Source organism: Pseudophryne corroboree, chromosome 6 (assembly GCF_028390025.1).
Source record: "Pseudophryne corroboree isolate aPseCor3 chromosome 6, aPseCor3.hap2, whole genome shotgun sequence".
Lineage (NCBI taxonomy): Eukaryota > Metazoa > Chordata > Amphibia > Anura > Myobatrachidae > Pseudophryne > Pseudophryne corroboree.
In genome coordinates, this window is record NC_086449.1 from 601,121,484 (window position 1) to 601,146,624 (window position 25,141).

Consider the following 25,141-nt stretch of genomic DNA (forward strand, 5'->3'; position numbering starts at 1 on the left):
ACTCTGTGGGGTCTGTGACAAATAGCAAAACATCATCAGCGAAAAGACACAATTTATGCGACTGGGGCCCAAGGGAAACACCAGGGAACAGGGGGCTGAGGCGGATTTTCGCTGCCAGAGGTTCTATAGCGAGCGCAAATATTAGCGGGGACAGGGGGCAGCCCTGTCTCGTGCCGTTGGTAATGGGAAATACGTCTGATAAGAAGCCATTGCTAAACACCCTAGCCGAGGGGCAGTGGTATAAAGCAAGCATGCCGGAGAGAATACGCCCGCTGAAGCCAAATTTAGATAAAACAGATTTCATATATGGCCAACCCAACCGATCAAATGCCTTCTCCGCATCCAGGGATAGCAGGAGAAGGCCCCGATCAGACGGTAAAGAGTCAAGAAGATCAAAGACTCTGCGGGTGTTATCCGACGCCTGCCTTCCCGGTATAAACCCCACCAGGTCCTGGTGGATCAAGGTAGGTAAGAAGAGTTTAACTCGGGTGGCAATAAGCTTGGCAAATAATTTAATGTCGCCATTCAATAACGCTATGGGGCGGTAATTCTGGCACGAAGAGGGGTCCTTCCCTGGTTTAGGTAACGTCACCACCTGTGCCTCCAGCATCTCCCTGGGGGGGGTACCCGTCTCGGTTATGTCATTAAAAACGTTGGTCAATGTGGGTGTTAGAAGTCCCTGATACATTTTATAAAAATCGTTTATGAAACCGTCTGGGTAAATTGCTCTTTTTAATCATCTGTTATCATTGAGAATAATGTCAAAATGAGATTAATGGGTAGATTTTGTGAAGGGGGATAAATAGGCTTCTGAAAGGGATGTCAGTAATCATGTTCTTTGCAGCGAATTTCTCCTTTAAAAATGTAGGGTTTTAGAAAAGCTCTTACTCTTAATGGCAAAGTGAATGAAGCGGCATATCAGTTTTTATTTCTCTTCTCTTGCATATTAAAATAGTTGTATGCAGTCACATGTTTAAATTAAACAATTATCTGCATGTAGGCAGCTAAATATATTTGAAGTCCAGTTCTGATCAATATACAGTACACTCATGCATTACATATTATAGTATGTGCAAGGACAATGTAGCTAATCGCTTTATGTGTATTGTAGGGCAATGATGATGACAGCTTGTGATCTTTCAGCCATTGCAAAACCCTGGGAGATCCAAAGCAAGGTATTAAATAACGCTCTCTCTCGCACTCTCTCTCGCACTCTCTCTCTCTCTCTCTCTCTATATATATATATATATATATATCTTTGTGCACATTTAGTCGGTCTGTGTAAAGTATATAACTTTTGTTATATACACAAAGTTCCTTTTTCTCAGCATAAAAGCTTGTACTCAGCAATTAGATATAATGTAAATAACATAAGGCCAGTATTATTAGATACATTTGTGAATTTTACTAGGCAGTTTATTATTTTAATGAAAAGACTTACAGTATACTCTGTGTTTCTATAGGAAGTCCCCCTCCCTTCCCCAACACATACATCCTATTGCAGAATACATTTTTTGTAGTAGTGAAATGCACAACCCAAACACTGGTTTAGCCCAGGCCTGAATCACCACAATATAGCCTTAATAATGCTAAATATTTGAAATGAATACAGAGATTACCAACTCAGGCTAGGAGACTCACACAAAAGTTTTAATAATGTTAAAGCTATATGTGATATATTTTCTAAACAAAATAATATGTATACCATCTATTTAAACATCCCCATAATCATTGTATTCCAATCTCTAATTCTATTTAACTGGCACATGAATTAGAAAAAAATAATTATAATAATTAAAATAATAATAATAATAATATACATTATGTATGTTTTATTTACAAATTATTATTTGTGTTGACTGAGGAAGACATTACACCTTACTTAGCCCTAAGTTTTAACTTTGTAGGTTGCGTTACTGGTTGCAGCTGAGTTCTGGGAACAAGGTGACCTGGAAAGGACTGTTCTGCAACAAAATCCTATTGTAAGTATATTGTATGAAGAATTATGAGATAGGACATTGATAAGATAATGTTTATAATTAATTAATTCTTACATTGTTAAGTGCCAACTGTTGGAACACATTGTATTAATGCAGAGAGCAAGCTGATGCTATTTTGCACATTAACAGAGGACAAAACATGAGTAAGAGACCACAATATCATTATTAGCCAACTGCCAGAATTCCAGTCCCGGAGAGAGATACAAATAGGAAGAGATTCCGTACTATAATTGGGAGGAAATGCTAAATATAGAGAGCAATTGAGCACGTTTCACTGTGTCTCACCTTCCTCTTGTTATGCTTTCAAATGAGTTTTAAAGGGATACAAAAGCATTACTGTATTTGATAATCCCACATGGTCCAATAAGCACGCTTCTGTTTAAAGTACCTAAAATAATTATCGACAACCAATCTGTAAATTGTATAAAAAATGTAATACTACAAGTTATATGATTCAGAGCCATAACTAGGTGTTTGCAAGCAGTGCTGTACTCCAGTTCACAGGGCTTAATGGGTGGTACAGTTGCTCTCCCAGGGCTTAATGGGTGGTACAGTTGCTCTCCCATGGCACTTGCATTTGATTTGCAGTGTGACTGGAATGGCACCCTGCAGCAAAGTAAACTACAGCAGAGATGCTCTGGGAATGCTCCTTGCAGCCTATGGTGTTGCCAGGAGTGATGCACTTCTATCCTTCTTGGTCCCAGGGGCCCCTCCCCCTCAATGCAATGTCATGATGTCACATGTTTGGTGGGATGGGCCAGCACAAGGTGGATTATAGCACTGTTATGGCCTTGGTTTCATTATATTCTGTTTAAAATATTTGGATTTTCAGAATTTATACCTCTCCTAAGAATATATGATCAGGAACACTTCAAAACTACAGGTTGAGCAGGATATAATGTCCCCACTTCTTTTTGTTATAGAGCCATAATATCTTACAACCTTAGGGTAATTTATGTATTCAGTACTCCCATAATATTCAGTATAACTCCCAAACAATGTTAGTCAAAAATCTCTACATATTTTTAATGAAATAAGTGTGAAAGTTTTAGTGTTCAATAGTTTTAAAGTGAGTACCACTGATAGACCATTACATTGTTCAAGCACTGTATATTCCGTCTAAGTAAAAGAATGATATTATATATTGGTTATTTCTTGTAGCCAATGATGGACAGGAATAAAGCGGAAGAGCTGCCAAAGCTACAGTGTGGTTTCATTGATTTTGTGTGCACATTTGTATATAAGGTATGTGTTCCATATTATACTATGAAATTAATTATTACAAAAGAATTAAGCAAAGCAAAATATGGTGCCATGTTGTGTAGAAAACATATCACAATGTTGTGAAACTGTGAAACAATTTACATAAGATAACTGGGCTGAAAAATAAGATTTACAGTAATAAGATATTATTATTTGATTAAAAGCTACCTTAATATGACAATGAATATGATGGCTAATTAGGATCTAATACATTTTAAATTAAGACTTTGGGCTAAATGTAATAGCCTGTGAGAAGCCAGAGGTGTGAGACTTTGTGCAAGGCTGCCGTTATTTTCAATGTGGCAATCATTTACATGGCAAAACCAGGTATGTTTTGCCGTGTAAATGATTGCCACTTTAAAAATCCATGCAGAGTCGCACAGTGCACAAGTCCCGCACCTCAGGCAGCTTGCAGGCTATTACACTTAGCCCTTTTGTTTTATAATATGATAAATCACTTCCTACTGTTTTATTTAACTATTGTGCACTGGGCTTGCAACAATCAGCCATAACATTAAAACCTAATATTGTGTAGTAGTGACATATCTATAATGGGTGCATTGTGTACACGGGCCCCCAGACTCTAGGGGAGCACACACTGCACACCCTGCACACAGTTTTTCAATAATCACCTCTCCAGAGATCCCCATCGGTGACAGCAACTCTCCACAAATCACCTGGGAAATGGCGCAGCAGCCATTTTCCCTGCATTTTGCGCGTGCTGAGTAAGGAAATCTCCAGGAAAATGGCTGTCACACCATTTCTCCAGAGATCTGCACATGCACAGTACTAATGCTCAGACTATTGTGCTGCCAGCTACAGAGGATGGGACCCTGACGGAGGAGGCTGCATACTGGCCTCATCCTCTGTTAATATGGCCCTGTTGTGTAGATTCCCTTCATGCCAACAAAAAGTTCTGACCAGTTGAGGCATGGACTCTACAAGACCTCTGAGGGTGTCATGTGGTATCTGGTACCAAAACGTTAGCAGCAGATCCTTAAAGTCCTGTAAGTTGCCCGGTGGAGCCTCCATGGCTCTGACTTGTTTTTCCATAACATCCCCCAGATAGTCGATCAGGTTGAGTCAAGTCAACACCTTGAACGCTTTGTAATTTTCCTCAAATCATCTTGAACAATTGTTGCAGTGTTTCTGGGTGCATTATCCTACTGAAAGAGGCCACTGCCATCAGGGAATACCGTTGCCATGAAGGGGTGTGCTCGGTCTGCAACAATGCTTAGTTAGGTGGTACATGTCAAATTGCAGGGCTGTGACTAGCTGTGGGCCAATGGTGCCTTGCCCACAGCGCAAATGCACTGAAGGTGCACCATTTGGCAGCACACCCACTGGTCACTGACACTCCGTCTCCTGCCGGCCGCTGCTGATGCAAGGAAGCCCTGCCACTGCCACCGCCCCATCTTCTCATTAAAGTATGCCTCTCGATCTGGGGCTTGAATAAAGAAATTTTTTCAATATGAGAAGAGATGGGGGGGATCCTCTCCTCCCTGCCCCTGGCTCCTCCTCTCTGAGACCTGCAGCAGCCGCCAGGGATTAAGACATTGCGGTACCAGATTCCCGGCGGGGAGCAGGCTGTGACGTCAAGTTCGCCAAATCTAAGCCAAGTCACCATAACCGCATTCTCCAGCCAAAACAGGTAGCCGGGGGGAATCTACTGTTGGTCTGCTAATACATTTTTTAATATAAGCACCAGGGCATACTGTAGGTATAACACAAACCTTCACACACACACACACACACACACACACACACACACACACACACACACACTCTCATTCTCTCTCTAACCCTAACCCCCCTCTGCTGCCTTAATGTGTAAAAATGGGGACTCTGCTGCTGTAATGTGTAAAAATTAGGACTTTACTGTCGTAATGTGTAAAAAGGGGACTCTGTTGCTGTAATGTGTAAAAATGGGGACTCTGCTGCTGTAATGTGTAAAAAGGGGGACTCTGTTGCCGTATTGTGTAAAAAGGGGACTCTGCTACCATAATGTATAAAAATGGGGACTCTGCTGCTGTAATGTGTAAAAAGGGGGACTCTGTTGCCGTAATGTGTAGAGAGGGACTCTGTTGGTGTAAAGTGTAAAAATGGGGACTTTGTCACTGTAATGTGTAAAAAGGGGGACTCTATTTCTGTAATGTGTAAAAAGGGGCCATGCTGCCTTAACGTGTAAAGAGGGGACTGTGCTGCCGTAATATGTAAAGAGGGGAGTCTGCTGCCGTGACATGTAAAAAGGGGACTCTGCTGCCGTAATGTGTAAAAAGGGGGACTCTGCTGCTGTAATGTGTAAAAAGGGGACTCTGCCTGCCATAATGTGTAAAAGGGGGCTCTGCCTGCCACAATTTGTAAAAGGGGGCTCTGCCTGTCGTAATGTGTAAAAGGGGACTCTTCCTGCCGTAATGTGTGACAGGGGCTCTACCTAGCGTAATGTGTAAAAGGGGCACTACCTGGTTTAATGTGTGTAAGTGTCACTACTGTGCAGCGTAATTTGAATAATGGAGACTACTGTGCTGCTTAATAGGAATTGGTATTAGTTTGTGGCCATGCCTCTTCCCTGTGAAGCCACTCCCCTATATTTTTGGTCCTGTTTTAAATGTGCGTGGTGGTGGGGGGGCTGGGGGGCACCGATGCTGCTTCTTGCACACAGCGCTAAAATGTCTAGTTACGGCACTGTGTCAAAGTAACATCCACATGAATGCTAGGATCCAAGGTTTTAAGAAAAATATTTCTGATCCCACACAGGACAGAATAGTCGCAATTATTCATATACAGTGTATTATACCAACATTATAAATCATCAAAGGTATGCACATACCAGTATTTATGTTGGTAGAATTTCTTTGCCAAGGGGTAAAGAAAGAAAGGGAAGAGTCTTTTGTGTGGTACGCTCATTATTTGTAATGAGTGTTACATATTACAATTTAACGTTTATTAAATATAGTTAATATCATAGAATTATATCAAGTCTCAAGAGTTCTCGAGTAAGCAAGAAGAGAAAGTACTGTATAATGGGTGCACAAATGAAAATAAATTTAGAAAACGTAACTTAATATCCTTGTTTGGATAAAATCTTGTGATATTTAATAGTGATGAGCGGGTTCGGTTTCTCGGAAACCGAACCCCCCCGAACTTCACGCTTTTTACACGGGTCCGAGGCAGACTCGGATCTTCCCGCCTTGCTCGGTTAACCCGAGCGCGCCCGAACGTCATCATCCCGCTGTCGGATTCTCGCGAGGCTCGGATTCTATCGCGAGACTCGGATTCTATATAAGGAGCCACGCGTCGCCGCCATTTTCACACGTGCATTGAGATTGATAGGGAGAGGACGTGGCTGGCGTCCTCTCCGTTTAGAGTATATTAGAGAGTAGTAGAGACACTTGATTTACTAATTTTGGGGAGCATATTAGGAGTACTACTTGCTGATAGTGTGACCAGTGACCACCAGTTTAATTAATCCGTTCTCTGCCTGAAAAAAAACGATACACAGTGTGACACAGTCACATACCATATCTGTGCTCAGCCTCAGTGTGCTGCATCATCTATGTAATACTGTATATCTGACTGTGCTGAGTGCTCACTGCTCACACAGCTTAATTGTGGGGGAGACTGGGGAGCAGTTATAGCAGGAGTACATATTTTAACAGTGCACACTTTTGCTGCCAGAGTGCCACTGCCAGTGTGACTGACCAGTGACCACTGACCACCAGTATATTGTGATTGTCTGCCTGAAAAAGTTAAACACTCGTCGTGTGGTGTTTTTATTCTATAAACGCATTCTGCTGACAGTGTCCAGCAGGTCCGTCATTATATAATATATACCTGTCCGGCTGCAGTAGTGATATATATATATTTTTTATATCATTATCATCCAGTCTATATTAGCACTGCAGCAGACGCAGTACGGTAGTCCACGGCTGTAGCTACCTCTGTGTCGGCAGTCGCTCGTCCATCCATAATTGTATACCACCTACCCGTGGTGTTTTTTTTTTTTTTCTATCTTCTTGATACTAGTAGCTTACTTTAGGAGTCTGCAGTGCTGAGCTGACAGTGTCCAGCAGGTCCGTCATTATATAATATATACCTGTCCGGCTGCAGTAGTGATATATATATTTTTTTTATATCATTATCATCCAGTCTATATTAGCAGCAGACGCAGTACGGTAGTCCACGACTGTAGCTACCTCTGTGTCGGCAGTCGCTCGTCCATCCATAATTGTATACCACCTACCCGTGGTGTTTTTTTTTTTTCTATCTTCTTGATACTAGTAGCTTACTTTAGGAGTCAGCAGTGCTGAGCTGACAGTGTCCAGCAGGTCCGTCATTATATAATATATACCTGTCCGGCTGCAGTAGTGATATATATATATTTTATATCTCATTATCATCCAGTCTATATTAGCAGCAGACGCAGTACGGTAGTCCACGGCTGTAGCTACCTCTGTGTCGGCAGTCGCTCGTCCATCCATAATTGTATACCACCTACCCGTGGTGTTTTTTTTTTTTTTTTCTATCTTCTTGATACTAGTAGCTTACTTTAGGAGTCTGCAGTGCTGAGCTGACAGTGTCCAGCAGGTCCGTCATTATATAATATATACCTGTCCGGCTGCAGTAGTGATATATATATATTTTTTATATCATTATCATCCAGTCTATATTAGCAGCAGACGCAGTACGGTAGTCCACGGCTGTAGCTACCTCTGTGTCGGCAGTCGCTCGTCCATCCATAATTGTATACCACCTACCTGTGGTGTTTTTTTTTTTTTTTCTATCTTCTTGATACTACTAGTAGCTTACTTTAGGAGTCTGCAGTGCTGAGCTGACAGTGTCCAGCAGGTCCGTCATTATATAATATATACCTGTCCAGCTGCAGTAGTGATATATATATATATATATTTTATATCTCATTATCATCCAGTCTATATTAGCAGCAGACGCAGTACGGTAGTCCACGGCTGTAGCTACCTCTGTGTCGGCAGTCGCTCGTCCATCCATAATTGTATACCACCTACCCGTGGTGTTTTTTTTTTCTTCTATCTTCTTGATACTAGTAGCTTACTTTAGGAGTCTGCAGTGCTGAGCTGACAGTGTCCAGCAGGTCCGTCATTATATAATATATACCTGTCCGGCTGCAGTAGTGATATATATATATTTTTTTTATATCATTATCATCCAGTCTATATTAGCAGCAGACGCAGTACGGTAGTCCACGGCTGTAGCTACCTCTGTGTCGGCAGTCGCTCGTCCATCCATAATTGTATACCACCTACCTGTGGTGTTTTGTTTTTTTTTCTATCTTCTTGATACTAGTAGCTTACTTTAGGAGTCTGCAGTGCTGACAGTGTCCAGCAGGTCCGTCATTATATAATATATACCTGTCCGGCTGCAGTAGTGATATATATATATATATATTTTTTATATCATTATCATCCAGTCTATATTAGCAGCAGGCGCAGTACGGTAGTCCACGGCTGTAGCTACCTCTGTGTTGGCAGTCGCTCGTCCATCCATAAGTATACTAGTATCCATCCATCTCCATTGTTTACCTTTAGTTGTGCCTATTAAAATATGGAGAACAAAAATGTTGAGGTTCCAAAAATAGGGAAAGATCAAGATCGACTTCCACCTCGTGCTGAAGCTGCTGCCACTAGTCATGGCTGAGACGATGAAATGCCAGCAACGTCGTCTGCCAAGGCCGATGCCCAATGTCATAGTACAGAGCATGTAAAATCCAAAACACCAAATATCAGTAAAAAAAGGACTCAAAAATCTAAAATAAAATTGTCGGAGGAGAAGCGTAAACTTGCCAATATGCCATTTACCACACGGAGTGGCAAGGAACGGCTGAGGCCCTGGCCTATGTTCATGGCTAGTGGTTCAGCTTCACATGAGGATGGAAGCACTCAGCCTCTCGCTAGAAAAATGAAAAGACTCAAGCTTGCAAAAGCACAGCAAAGAACTGTGCGTTCTTCGAAATCACAAATCCACAAGGAGAGTCCAATTGTGTCGTTTGCGATGCCTGACCTTCCCAACACTGGACGTGAAGAGCATGCGCCTTCCACCATTTGCACGCCCCCTGCAAGTGCTGGAAGGAGCACCCGCAGTCCAGTTCCTGATAGTCAGATTGAAAATGTCAGTGTTGAAGTACACCAGGATGAGGAGGATATGGGTGTTGCTGGCGCTGGGGAGGAAATTGACCAGGAGGATTCTGATGGTGAGGTGGTTTGTTTAAGTCAGGCACCCGGGGAGACACCTGTTGTCCGTGGGAGGAATAGGGCCATTGACATGCCTGGTGAAAATACCAAAAAAATCAGCTCTTCGGTGTGGAAGTATTTCAACAGAAATGCGGACAACATTTGTCAAGCCGTGTGTTGCCTTTGTCAAGCTGCAATAAGTAGGGGTAAGGACGTTAACCACCTCGGAACATCCTCCCTTATACGTCACCTGCAGCGCATTCATCATAAGTCAGTGACAAGTTCAAAAACTTTGGGCGACAGCGGAAGCAGTCCACTGACCAGTAAATCCCTTCCTCTTGTAACCAAGCTCACGCAAACCACCCCACCAACTCCCTCAGTGTCAATTTCCTCCTTCCCCATGAATGCCAATAGTCCTGCAGGCCATGTCACTGGCAATTCTGACGAGTCCTCTCCTGCCTGGGATTCCTCCGATGCATCCTTGCGTGTAACGCCTACTGCTGCTGGCGCTGCTGTTGTTGCTGCTGGGAGTCGATGGTCATCCCAGAGGGGAAGTCGTACTCGTAAGACCACTTTTACTACTTCCACCAAGCAATTGACTGTCCAACAGTCCTTTGCGAGGAAGATGAAATATCACAGCAGTCATCCTGCTGCAAAGCGGATAACTGAGGCCTTGGCATCCTGGGCGGTGAGAAACGTGGTTCCGGTATCCATCATTACTGCAGAGCCAACTAGAGACTTGTTGGAGGTACTGTGTCCCCGGTACCAAATACCATCTAGGTTCCATTTCTCTAGGCAGGCGATACCGAAAATGTACACAGACCTCAGAAAAAGACTCACCAGTGTCCTAAAAAATGCAGTTGTACCCAATGTCCACTTAACCACGGACATGTGGACAAGTGGAGCAGGGCAGGCTCAGGACTATATGACTGTGACAGCCCACTGGGTAGATGTATGGACTCCCGCCGCAAGAACAGCAGCGGCGGCACCAGTAGCAGCATCTCGCAAACGCCAACTCTTTCCTAGGCAGGCTACGCTTTGTATCACCGCTTTCCAGAATACGCACACAGCTAAAAACCTCTTACGGCAACTGAGGAAGATCATCGCAGAATGGCTTACCCCAATTGTACTCTCCTGTGGATTTGTGGCATCGGACAACGCCAGCAATATTGTGTGTGCATTAAATCTGGGCAAATTCCAGCACGTCCCATGTTTTGCACATACCTTGAATTTGGTGGTGCAGAATTATTTAAAAAACGAGAGGGGCGTGCAAGAGATGCTGTCGGTGGCCAGAAGAATTGCGGGACACTTTCGGCGTACAGGCACCACGTACAGAAGACTGGAGCACCACCAAAAACGCCTGAACCTGCCCTGCCATCATCTGAAGCAAGAAGTGGTAACGAGGTGGAATTCAACCCTCTATATGCTTCAGAGGTTGGAGGAGCAGCAAAAGGCCATTCAAGCCTATACAACTGAGCACGATATAGGAGGTGGAATGCACCTGTCTCAAGCGCAGTGGAGAATGATTTCAACGTTGTGCAAGGTTCTGCAACCTTTTGAACTTGCCACACGTGAAGTCAGTTCAGACACTGCCAGCCTGAGTCAGGTCATTCCCCTCATCAGGCTTTTGCAGAAGAAGCTGGAGACATTGAAGGAGGAGCTAACACAGAGCGATTCCGCTAGGCATGTGGGACTTGTGGATGGAGCCCTTAATTCGCTTAACAAGGATTCACGGGTGGTCAATCTGTTGAAATCAGAGCACTACATTTTGGCCACCGTGCTCGATCCTAGATTTAAAACCTACCTTGGATCTCTCTTTCCGGCAGACACAAGTCTGCTGGGGTTCAAAGAACTGCTGGTGACAAAATTGTCAAGTCAAGCGGAACGCGACCTGTCAACATCTCCTCCTTCACATTCTCCCGCAACTGGGGGTGCGAGGAAAAGGCTCAGAATTCCGAGCCCACCCGCTGGCGGTGATGCAGGGCAGTCTGGAGCGACTGCTGATGCTGACATCTGGTCCGGACTGAAGGACCTGACAACGATTACGGACATGTCGTCTACTGTCACTGCATATAGGCCCTCATTCCGAGTTGTTCGCTCGGTATTTTTCATCGCATCGCAGTGAAAATCCGCTTAGTACGCATGCGCAATGTTCGCACTGCGACTGCACCAAGTAACTTTACTATGAAGAAAGTAATTTTACTCACGGCTTTTTCATCGCTCCGGCGATCGTAATGTGATTGACAGGAAATGGGTGTTACTGGGCGGAAACACGGCGTTTCAGGGGCGTGTGGCTGAAAACGCTACCGTTTCCGGGAAAAACGCAGGAGTGGCCGGGGAAACGGTGGGAGTGCCTGGGCGAACGCTGGGTGTGTTTGTGACGTCAACCAGGAACGACAAGCACTGAAATGATCGCACAGGCAGAGTAAGTCTGGAGCTACTCTGAAACTGCTAAGTAGTTAGTAATCGCAATATTGCGAATACATCGGTCGCAATTTTAAGAAGCTAAGATTCACTCCCAGTAGGCGGCGGCTTAGCGTGTGTAACTCTGCTAAATTCGCCTTGCGACCGATCAACTCGGAATGAGGGCCATGATTCTCTCCCCATTGAAAGAATGGTGGAGGATTATATGAGTGACCGCATCCAAGTAGGCACGTCAGACAGTCCGTACTTATACTGGCAGGAAAAAGAGGCAATTTGGAGGCCATTGCACAAACTGGCTTTATTCTACCTAAGTTGCCCTCCCACAAGTGTGTACTCCGAAAGAGTGTTTAGTGCCGCCGCTCACCTTGTCAGCAATCGGCGTACGAGGTTACATCCAGAAAATGTGGAGAAGATGATGTTCATTAAAATGAATTATAATCAATTCCTCCGTGGAGACATTGACCAGCAGCAATTGCCTCCACAAAGTACACAGGGAGCTGAGATGGTGGATTCCAGTGGGGACGAATTGATAATCTGTGAGGAGGGAGATGTACACGGTGATATATCGGAGGATGATGATGAGGTGGACATCTTGCCTCTGTAGAGCCAGTTTGTGCAAGGAGAGATTAATTGCTTCTTTTTTGGTGGGGGTCCAAACCAACCCGTCATTTCAGTCACAGTCGTGTGGCAGACCCTGTCACTGAAATGATGGGTTGGTTAAAGTGTGCATGTCCTGTTTATACAACATAAGGGTGGGTGGGAGGGCCCAAGGACAATTCCATCTTGCACCTCTTTTTTCTTTCATTTTTCTTTGCGTCATGTGCTGTTTGGGGGGTGTTTTTTGGAAGGGCCATCCTGCGTGACACTGCAGTGCCACTCCTAGATGGGCCAGGTGTTTGTGTCGGCCACTAGGGTCGCTTAGCTTACTCACACAGCTACCTCATTGCGCCTCTTTTTTTCTTTGCGTCATGTGCTGTTTGGGGAGTGTTTTTTGGAAGGGCCATCCTGCGTGACACTGCAGTGCCACTCCTAGATGGGCCAGGTGTTTGTGTCGGCCACTAGGGTCGCTTAGCTTACTCACACAGCTACCTCATTGCGCCTCTTTTTTTCTTTGCGTCATGTGCTGTTTGGGGAGTGTTTTTTGGAAGGGCCATCCTGCGTGACACTGCAGTGCCACTCCTAGATGGGCCAGGTGTTTGTGTCGGCCACTAGGGTCGCTTAGCTTACTCACACAGCTACCTCATTGCGCCTCTTTTTTTCTTTGCGTCATGTGCTGTTTGGGGAGTGTTTTTTGGAAGGGCCATCCTGCGTGACACTGCAGTGCCACTCCTAGATGGGCCAGGTGTTTGTGTCGGCCACTAGGGTCGCTTAGCTTACTCACACAGCTACCTCATTGCGCCTCTTTTTTTCTTTGCGTCATGTGCTGTTTGGGGAGTGTTTTTTGGAAGGGCCATCCTGCGTGACACTGCAGTGCCACTCCTAGATGGGCCAGGTGTTTGTGTCGGCCACTTGGGTCGCTTAGCTTAGCCATCCAGTGACCTCGGTGCAAATTTTAGGACTAAAAATAATATTGTGAGGTGTGAGGTGTTCAGAATAGACTGAAAATGAGTGGAAATTATGGTTATTGAGGTTAATAATACTTTGGGATCAAAATGACCCCCAAATTCTATGATTTAAGCTGTTTTTTAGGGTTTTTTGAAAAAAACACCCGAATCCAAAACACACCCGAATCCGACAAAAAAAAAAACGCGTTCGAACCCAAAACACGGCCGCGGAACCGAACCCAAAACCAAAACACAAAACCCGAAAAATTTCCGGTGCTCATCACTAATATTTAATCACAGTTGAGTTAAATATGACCGTGAAAATTAGAGGTTAAGATCAGACTAACAAAGACATACAAATATGTGTTTATGAAAATGAAAAGTGTAATAAAGATTAAAAAGGAGAAAGCAGTGTCCACCTGTTGTTACTGTCCTGCTTGTATTATTGACCGTACAACCAAAATAACCTGATTTCACACACTTAAATTATGTGTAAACATGGCCGTCCACATGATGTAAAAAAAGGTTAAAAATAGATTCAGACTGGGACACCTTCTTCATTGCCCCATGGTCCAGTTCCGACACTCACATACCCATTGTAGGCACTTTTGGTGATGGACAGGGCTCAGCATGGTTGCCCTGACCAGTTTATAGCTTCGATGCCTCATGTGCAGCAAGCTGCAATGCACTGTGTGTCCTGTCATCTTTCTATCCTAGACAGCATTACCCTTTTCCAGCAATTTTTGGGTTCTCAATGAAATGGACAAAGGTCAATTTGTGATAGCTACATGGGTCAAAGCTTTTTCAAAATGGCAGGTTTTATGGAATATTCCCAGTATGCATTGGCTAGTACCTACCAAGAGTAGGACCAGGCGCTTCCTTAGATCACTGTTAGTAGGTACTAACCATTACTTACTAGGAACAGATTTTTCTTTTCTGCACTCTTCTATAGTAAATAAGGAAATTCAGACCCCAAACTCCATTTTGCAGCTAGGCCATTCTATATACGTTGAAGCAGCTGTTCCAATACAGTTTGCCCAGTCCTATAGACTACAGCTCTATTTCAAAAGAGTCTGGATGACTCTGGTTAAATGTAATCACCTCTGGCTTGCCAAAAGTGCAGGTGTTTTGTGAATTTAGCTGCAATAATTAAAAACAGCAATTATTTTAAAAGCAAAGCTAATATGACTTTTTGTCTTTAAAAAATTGTCACTTTAAATAAGAGATGTGCACCGGACCCTTTTCGGGTTTTGTGTTTTGGTTTTGGATCTGGATCTCCGTTCATGTTTTGGATCTTGATTGGTTTTGCCAAAACCACCCTTTCGGGTTTTGGTATTGGATCTGGATTTTTTTTGAAAAATCATAAAAACAGCTAAAATCACCGAATTAGTTCCCCCCCCCCCCCCATTCCTACAGTATTAGAAATCTCAATAACATTAATTTCCACTAATTTCCAGTCTATTCTGAACACCTCACACCTCACAATATTGTTTTTAGGCCAAAAGGTGGCACCGAGGTTGCTGGATGACCTGGCCCATCCAGGAGTGGCACTGCAGTGGCAGAGAGTTTTAAAAACTAGGCCCCAAAGAGCACATAATGCAAAGAAAAAAATAGAGGTGTCAGATGAATTGTCCTCAGGCCCTCCACCCACCCTTATGTTGTTTAAACAGGACATGCACAGTTTAATAAACCCATCATTTCAGCGACAGGTGGTCCCCCTGGAAAAAGCTTGCCAAGTTCTCTGAATCATAGCTAGCTACAAACATACCACCTCCATATTTGATTACTGTTTACATTATGAGAAGAGGCAAGAGGAAGAGGACAGTGTCAAGAAGGTGATTAAAAATGAGAGAGGCACACGCAATCAGGAACAACACACAGGCTTTCACCTCCACTCCTATCCTGGTGTGAAACAGAAAGGATTTTAACCGAGCAAATGTATAATTACCACATTACTGGACAAACTGAATAACTAGGGGCCAAAGCCTCCGAATTTGTACCCCCTTCTCCTTTTTCAGGGATTACAATAATCTTGGATTTAATGCAAATAAACTGGTGTATACCACAGGATCAAGATTGGATATTTTCCCCTCCACGGAGTCTGGAGACTTATTTTGTGAAAATCTCATGGGTATCTTTTTTTCCATTTTTTAATTGCATTTTTATTTACATATTTTGTGGCAGATGCCTTATTTTAATTTTTCACAGCTCCCAGTTACACGCATGTGAGCATACCTGTGTGTCCCAGTTACACGCATGTGAGTATACCAGTGTGTCTTGTTTATATTATTCAAATTTTATTTTTTAAAAGCAGCCCCTCATGAGCCCCCACAGAAGCCACGGATGGGGCAAGTTGAGTTTGAGTGGGTTCAGTACAGTACTAAGCAGTACTGTGCAGTAAATTTTTTGTTATTCAAACCCTGCCCTGTTGGAGCTAACCACTCTTGTCGAAACTAATTTCATATTACAAGTAGAACTGTGGGAGGAAGCAATGCTAACCTCTGTGCCACCAGCATGCCCCAGCCTGGCAAGCCAGACAGCTTCCTGGCTGTAAGCCACCATGAGACTCCATACTGGGCCTTATTCAGTAACTGCTTGTGCCTCACAGGAGCTCCTGGCCCATCTAGTACTGCAGTACAATGGAAAGCTGATGCAATGCAAGATCACTGAAACTAACACAGTGAGCTCTTGCGATAACCCTACACAGCCCTTACATTGTACAATTATTAAGGAGAAAACATTTACAAAATAAAGAAATAGAACCCTGTATAACAAATGCGCATCTTGTAAATAATTACAAAATGTGGAACATTAATAAGTCAAAATTAAGGTTGACTAATTGAAACCATTCATTTGAGTCCCTAACATGAAATAATTGAGGAATACCTCTCTCTAATGCTGGGTACACAGTGCACACTAGAAGATATATCTACTAGAGATGAGCGGGTTCAGACAGGGCACTCCTGGAAATATATGGCAGACATATAGACATAGGTGTGTTTGGAAACTCTAGTTTTCTCCTGCAGTTGCCAGAGAAAATGAAGTAGGAGATATTGCCATGTTTCACTGGGATTATGATTCTGTCTCTTCTGAATCTGACTGACTTTTGCCACAAATGTGGCCGCTCCCCACTTTATTGGAAAACACTTTATCAAACTTGGAATTTCCATTTTCACCTTTGCGGCTATATGTTTTCACAAATCTGGTTGTGATGTTGAAGCTTGTTTCATATTCTGCTCTAGGCTTTAGTTTAAACCTAGGATCAAGAACAGCAGCACCCATGGAATTATACAGCATAGCCTCTGGACTTATACAGCAGATAGGCAACACCCCTGGACTTATACAGCATAGGCAGCACCCCTGGAGAGATACACAGCACAGCAGACAGGCAACAGCACCCCTGGACTTAAATGGCAGTGGAGCAGCACCCCATGTCTGATAGGGCAGAAGGGCAGCACCCCATATAGGGCAGCACCCTTGGAATGATGTGGCAGACAAAGCAAAGAGATGCAAGATGGAATTGTCCTTAGTCCCTCCCACCCACTCTTATGTTGTATAAACAGGACGTGCACACTTTAACAAACCAATCATTTCAGCGACAGGGTCTGCCACATGACTGTGGCTGAAATGATTGGTTTGTTTGGGCCCCTACCAAAAAAGAAGCAATTAATCTCTCCTTGCACAAACTGGCTCTACAGAGGCAAGATGTCATCCTCATCCTCATCATCCGATTCCTCACCCCCTTCAGTGTTTACATACTCATCCTCACAGAGAAATAATTCCACACCGAAGAGGTGGATTTTTTGGTATTTTGCCCAGGCATGACAATGGGCTTTTTCATCCCAAGGCCAACAACTGTCTCCACTGGTGCCTTATTCAAACAAACCACATCACCATTAGAATTCTCATTGTCAACTTCCTCCTCAGCGCCAGCTACACCAATATCCTTCTCATCCTGGTGTACTTCTACAGTGACATCCTTAATCTCAATATCAGCAACTGGACTGGAGGTGCTCCTCCCAGCACTTGCAGAGGGTGTGCAAATGGTGGTAGGAGCCTCCTTTTCTCATACAGTGTTGTGAAGGTCAGGCCTAGACATCGCAACTGCGGACACACTTGGACTCTCCTTGGGGATTTGTGATATCTCTGAACGCACAGTTGTTTCCAGTGCTTTAACAAGCTTTATTTTGTAAATTTTTTGAGAGGGAGGAAGGCTTCCGTCTTTATGAGAAGCTGAACCACCAGTCATGAACATAGGCCAAGGCCTTAGCCTTTCCTTGCCACTTCATGTCATGAATGGCATATTGCCAATATTACGTTTCTCATCAGATAATTTATTTTTCTTTTTTTTGTTTCACATTTTTGCTTCTTGGATTTTAAATGCCCTCTATGACATTGGGCATTGGCCTTAGCATATGACGTTGATGGAATTGCATCGTCAATGTCATGACTGGTGGCAGCAGCTTCAGCAATAGTACTAGGAAGTGATTTCTGATCTTTCACTATTTTTTCCTCCAAATTTTTGTTCTCTATTTCACAGGACAGCGCCCCTTTATTTTTACAGCAAACAGAACAGTGCCCCTTTGTTTTTACAGCACCCCTGTATTTCTACAGCATAGAGGACAGGGCCACAGTGTTCCTTTATTTTTACAGTACCCCTTTATTTTTACAGCATATAGGACAGGGCCACAGCCTTCCTTTATTTATACAGCACCCCTGTGTTTTTGCAGCACACCGAAAAGTGCCCCTTTATTTTTATGGCACACAGAGCAGTGCCACTGTACAGCACCCCAAACAACACAGGACATCCCAGAACAGCACCTCTGAACAGCACAGGACAGCAGCACCCCTAACAGCACAGGACACCACCCCAGGACAGCACAGGACAGCAGCACCCTATGCAAGTATCATATACAGGTATGGGTCATTGGGTCGACCACACTTAGGTCGACAGTCATTAGGTCGACCACTATTGGTTGACATGCAGTAGGTCGACAGTTGCTAGGTCGACGTGGTCTATAGGTCGACATGTGCTAGATTGACATGAAAAAAGGTAGCCATGAGTTTTTTTATATATATTTTTGTGTCGTTTTCTTCGTAGAGTGACCGGGAACCCCATTTAGTGCACCATGTCCGCTCGCCATGCTTCGGGCAAGGTGCCTCGCTCCGCTACCGCTGCGCTCGGCAAAGGTTACCAGTCCCAATTGTAGTCCATGTGGATCGTAAAGTATGAAAAAGTTGAAAAAATTAAAGAAATTGTGAAAAACATATGTCGACCTTTTGTCATGTCAACCAATCACATGTCGACCAATAGTGGTGGACCTAATGACTGTCAATCTAATGACCGTATACCCCTGTATGCTACCACCCACAGACAGACAGAGGTCTGTCTCCCTCACTTTCCAAGTCCGGAGTGAAAATGGCGGCGACACGCGGCACCTTATATGGAATCCAAAACCTGCAAGAATCTGACAGCGGGATGATGATGTTTTGCCTCGATCTGGTATCCGAGTCTGGTGGGACGTCCCAAGTCGGAATCAGATCCCAGCGCGGATCATGAAGTTATGGGGGCTTCGGATCTCTCAGATCCGAACCCGCTTATCCCTACTTTAAATATTGTAACTGAATCACCATAACATCAGCATTATCGTAAACCTAGAAGCTATTACATTTGGCACATACTGGCTTCCTGTACTGTCACTACGGTGACTGTTTTAAACATCTCTATAAACCAAAGCCAAATGGAAACCAGGCTATTTCTTTAAAAATACAAACATTTTAACACTCTAACATACTCTCAGCGTGCTGTAATAACCCCTTCCTTTCTCATGTAACAAGTTGTTCAGGCAGTATTCCAAAAACACTGTATTACTTTGGAAGGTCTTGCTCAAAATGTACAAACTAATTCTTTGATATAATTCTTTAGATGCCTCCATATCCCCCTAACTTAGCCATTGATAAGTAGAGATGTGTATGGAACCCTGTGTTTTTGTTTTGGTTCTAATTCATTATCATGTTTTGGTAAAACAACCCTCAAGTGTTTTGGTTCGGCTTCAGATTTTGGATTTCTTTAAATCACTTAAAAATTTGATAAACATCGATAAAAATCAAGAAAACAGCTAAAATCATGTCATTTTGATCTGTTTACAAGTAATCCAAAACCCGAGTTTGGGTTTTAAATTTGAGTTCCGAACTGACAACAGAACCAAGCCATGACTCGGTTTAACTCAGAACCACAAAGGGATTCTGAACTGGAACTCGAATAGACCCAGAAAATACTAAGTTTGGTTGTGTTCATATTATAGGAAAATTGAACCGCACTTCTCTATTGGTAAGAGTAGGTACGGAGTACCCAAAATCTACATTCCTCACTTGCTCCAGAGAATTTTCAGTCTAGTAAGAGTAGGATGTATTCTATTCAGTGAACATTTGAAGGTTATTATAACAGATCTATATCTTATTTCCGCCAGGACGTTAGGCTGTGTGTCTTATTACTTTAGTCCTAACTAATAGAAGACAATCCTATTCTGTCATTAGTTGGACAGGTCTAGTATAAAGCACTATTAACACAGGCTGGAATCATTACTAATCTGTAAATTTTGGGAACTTGTTTTGACACAGGAATTTTCACGATTTCATCCAGAAATACAACCAATGTACGATAATATTCTCAATAACAAAAAGGAATGGAAAGCTCTGGCTGATGAGTATGATGCAAAAATGAAAGCTTTGGAAGAAGAAAAGCAAAAGAGAGAAGGCATACAGCCTGCAAAGCCAGGTAGGGGTAAAAGGAAACATGTCTTCACATCCTTCCTTCCAGGCCAAGAGCAGAGTTTAGCGGTACAATAAGGTGTGTTAGTCTCTCTATTATCCTGAGATATTGCCACAGATGTCCATTCCTGCTTTGAAGGTGGCACAGTTTTTAGTGCCCTAAAAAAAATTGTGATATTTATGTTTTCTGGAGATAGAGATAAGTTTGACTCCTCTCCAATGGCAGTGGCAGTTGCTAAACAGTTCAAAATTCAAATAGGAGAGCCACATCGGGTGTAGTATGGTATGCTGGCGGCCGGGCTCCCGGCGACCAGCATACTGGCGCTGGGAGCCTGACCGCTGGCATACCAACAGCATGGCGAGCGCAAATGAGCCCCTTGCGGGCTCGCTGCGCTCGCCACACTGCAGGCACATTTTATTCTCCCTCCAGGGGGGTCGTGGACCCCCACGAGGGAGAAAAAGTGTCAGTATGTCGGCTGTCGGGATTCCGGCGCCGGTATACTGTGCCCCGGGATCCCGACAGTCGGCATACTGAAGACCACCCGCCACATCAACTTCCACTCCAAACATTGTCGGCCAGGACTCACTGGCAGTTGGTGTGACTCCCCTATTTGAATTTTGGGCTGCGCTACAACTGCCACTGGAGAAGAGACAAACGTATCTCCATCTCCAGAAAACATAAATATCACAATTTCCAGATTTTTTTTTAGATAATTAAGTTTATTAAATATCCCCCAAAGTCCTAACTAACCAGCTCCTGTCATTTTTCAAATAGAGAAGCATATATACTAAGCCTTGAGGAGTAATAACGTAGAGACCTTATCTATCTCCAAGGCTTTGTACACCTGCCCCACGGTCTGTAACATAGCAGTTAGGAGCTGATTGGCTGGTACTTTAGCTCTCTGAAAAACTTAGTAAATAGACCCCTTTAAAAAAGGGTAGATACTGCAGTAATCCTCACGTTGATGATGATGATGATGATGATGACTGCCATGGCTCTACCACAGCTACAGTATATAGATCTTTGATGTGGCTGAATCTATATACATACACATAAAAAACAGTGCCTGTGACTGTATCTATGTTTGGTTGCTACTCTAAACCAAGATTAATTATTTCCCTTTGAATTGTGTATTACACAACCCCAATAGCTGTATTGCCTTTCCTCTCTGTAACATGCTCTATCGATTTTTAACAATCATGTTTCACAAGGACTAGCTGGCCCTTCTCCACAGGTCAAACACAACTTAGGCCCTGCTTATCTAAAGTACTATCCTTCTGAGGTACCATTTACATCAGCTGCTAGCCGACAAGCTTCATTTTCACTCATTATTGAATAGTTTTGCTGGAAGCCCTAAAAACAAGCTAAATGACTTCAGTAGTATTTATAGGAATCGGGACCCAAAGCATCCGTTCATGTGAATCATGGTGTGTAACTCACAGTGCAAAAATCAGACAATCCCTTTCTGTCTTTTCAGCAGCAGCAGTGACGGGAAAGGAAAATGGCGGAAACGTTCCAGTAGCTGACCAGGCACCACAGTCTAAAAGCTGTTCTATCTTATGAGTCTGTAAATATTTTTTTTTCTTTTGTTGGGCAGGTTATGGATACAGTTCTAATATACTAAGTTAGGTAATTATAGTATACTGTGAACAATTACATCAAAATAACTTTTAAATGTGTGTAAAAAAATATACAATTATCATCCATTTATGTGAACGTTTGTTTTATAGTTAGCATAACCTACATAAGTCTCAAACACTTACTTTGCCTGCTGACTGGAACAAATGAAAATGGAGCTGCAATCAGACCAATATACGATACAAATACACTGAAATCTTTTCTTTCACTGTAGTAACAACCAACAGAATGTCAGCTGTCCTATCAAGCATCCTAAAGAGTGCAGAACTGTACAAGTGGAGAGGTTGCCCATAGCAACCAACGTCTTCATTCTTCAGAAGTCTTAATATATATTTCTCCCTTAGGGGTATATTCAATTGAAGTCGGATCCTCTCCGACGGAGAGGATCCGACACGTCAGTATTCAATAGCGTCCGTTTCCAGCCAGCATTCCGACAATGTAGATTCGACTTCATAACAAGTCGAATCTGCATCAGTGGTAAACTGTCAAATAGCCGCATTTTCGACAAAAACACGTGGATCGCCGATACATGTGTTTTCCGACAGTGCTGTTTTTTTGGCAGTCAAAAAAAACGTCACTTTCATTGAATAGGTCGAATGCATATTCAACCTAAAAATTGTCAAAAAGTGCTGTTTTTCCGACTGTCTGAAAAACTGGCACCAATTGAATACCCCCCTTAGAGGGAGATGTATCAAGCAGTGAAAAGCGTGGACCAGTGGAGAATCTGCTCCACTCTTTTCACTGCTAGAGACATCAACAACATAGTCACTTAAAAATAAATAATAATAATAATAATAATAATAATAATTTGCCAACCAGTTGAAATGAGTAACAAAATATGTGTGGTATAAATGTTATCAGATCTGCTATATGTGGTCACTTGCATTCATCATAGGTTCAGTGATCCCTACAGTTATGTAACTACAGCCATTTATTTGAAAAATGTAATTTTCTTTATTGAATGGGAATATTGGGGTCTATTTATTTAGCCTTGGATGGAGATAAAGTGAATGGAGATAAAGTACCAACAAATCAGCTCCTAACTTTTATTTTTGAAACACAGCCTGTGACATGGGAGTTAGGAGTTGATTGGCTGGTACTTTATCTTCATCCAAAGGCTTAGTAAATAGACGCATTGTCTTTTATGGCTTATGATGTTCACAACAAATGAGAGTAGCTGATGTTCCTGCACATGCAGGACACACTGTATACTCCATCCAGTATCCTATTAGCAATAGGATTGCCGGGGGCTATTGTATTAGCCGCGATGCTGGAATAATATTCTCACGATGCCGCCGGTGCCGCAAAAAAACATCGGATCGGGACTTATCCCTGATCCCATATGTTATTGCAAGATTGCAGGTCCAATTTCGCCCGATAAAAACGGCCTCTAATTGGATACCGTGATAATGACCATTGGTCAAACATTGCAATATCCACCCGTTTTTACCACCTACCATTGTGTTCATGTAATACTAATCAAATGGTGACCCCATTTATAATGATGCACTAGCTTTACACAATGCTGACAAAACTGTGATGGTGAATGGTATAAGCAAACACATTGGGCGGTATTCAAATTATATATCATGCCTAATCTCCTTTCTAAAGTGTTCCCCATTATCACACATATTGCACTTATAGTAACCAGGTTTAGCTGCGTAAAGGGTCGAGTGCCCTTGCTACTCCAGGGGTAGCGAGCTGAAAATATTATACCACCCCTGTCAGCAGAAGCAGAATGGTTGTGGAAGGAGGTGAAAAGAATTGAATACCGACCATTGTGTTACTGTTTTACTATGTTTTACTAAGTGTAATACTTAAATCTTATGCAAAAATATCAGTTGGAATCCCGCTATATTGTTGTGATTGCAGACATGTTGTTTGTTTCAGCATGGAATACAACATGCAGGAGGATAACAGTATGATATCTACAGTATGCAATTAATGTCTTTGTATTTGTCACAATAGTCGACATAGAGTATGTACACTGGAGTAACACAGCATGGCATTTTGTTGGTATTGCTTCCCAAATAAATGTATACATGTACAGACAGTGGTGGTAATTCCAAGTTGATTGCAGCAGGATTTTTGTTAGCAATTGGGCAAAACCATGTGCACTGCAGGGGAGGCAGATATAACATGTGCAGAGAGAGTTAGATTTGGTTGGGGTGCAATCTAATTGCAGTGTAAAAATAAAGCAGCCAGTATTTACCCTGCACAGAAATAAAATAACCCACCCAAATCTAACTCTTTCTGCACATGTTAAATCTGCCTCCCCTGCAGTGCACATGGGCCCTCATTCCGAGTCGTTCGCTCTGTATTTTTCATCGCATCGCAGTGAAATTCCGCTTAGTGCGCATGTGCAATATTCGCACTGCGACTGCGCCAAGTATCTTTGCTATGAAGAAAGTATTTTTACTCACGGCTTTCTCATCGCTCCGGCGAACGTAATGTGATTGACAGGAAATGGGTGTTACTGGGCGGAAACACGGCGTTTTATGGGCGTGTGGCTGAAAACGCTACCGTTTCCGGAAAAAACGCAGGAGTGGCCGGAGAAACGGGGGAGTGGTTGGGCGAACGCTGGGTGTGTTTGTGACGTCAAACCAGGAACGACAAGCACTGAACTGATCGCACAGGCAGAGTAAGTCTGGAGCTACTCTAAAACTGCTAAGTAGTTTGTGCTCGCAATATTGCGAATACATCGGTCGCAATTTTAAGATGCTAAGATACACTCCCAGTAGGCGGCGGCTTAGCGTGTGTAACTCTGCTAAATTCGCCTTGCGACCGATCAACTCGGAATGAGGGCCATGGTTTTGCCCAATTGCTATAAAAAATCCTGCTGCGATCAACTTGAAATTACCCCCAGTGAGCGGGTGTTTCTACATAGCTCCTATGTAAATGTTTTTCTTATATAGGAAAGAATAGGAAATACTTTCTGTTATCACTATGGGTATTGGTGACCATGATGGTAGATTACAGCCATGTTATGAATGGCTAAATAGAGAAATCAGTAAGCCACACTAGTGCACAATGCAGAAGACAACTGTGATAGGTCACAATGCCTCTGAAATTCTGCAAAGAATTCCTACAGAGCCTACAGATGAATTACTAAACAACCGCACAGGATTTTCCAAGCAGTGGGAATAGCCCCTGTGAGCAGGGATTCCGTCAGTGGTGTCGAGAGATGAGGGGGGAGGGGGGGGATACAAATTACCAGGGCCCAGGTCTGTTGGAGGGGCCCAGTGAGGGTCCAGTAGGAGCCCAGGCCCCTCCCCCTTACCTAGCAGCAGCAGC

At 43.2% G+C, this 25,141-nt stretch overlaps 1 protein-coding gene across 2 annotated transcripts in view; it reads left to right on the forward strand.

The window, feature by feature from the left end:
• The window catches only part of LOC134935500 (rod cGMP-specific 3',5'-cyclic phosphodiesterase subunit alpha-like), an 81,350-nt gene extending 59,059 nt beyond the window's left edge, over positions 1-22,291 (forward strand). For both annotated transcript variants that reach the window (XM_063930533.1, XM_063930534.1), the window contains exons 18-22: positions 1,112-1,175; positions 1,908-1,982; positions 3,162-3,245; positions 20,059-20,215; positions 21,687-22,291. In XM_063930533.1, the coding sequence (XP_063786603.1) occupies positions 1,112-1,175; positions 1,908-1,982; positions 3,162-3,245; positions 20,059-20,215; positions 21,687-21,772 (466 nt within the window). In that variant the 3' untranslated portion in view covers positions 21,773-22,291. The remainder of the gene's footprint in view (positions 1-1,111; positions 1,176-1,907; positions 1,983-3,161; positions 3,246-20,058; positions 20,216-21,686) is intronic.
• Positions 22,292-25,141: the final 2,850 nt, after the last annotated feature.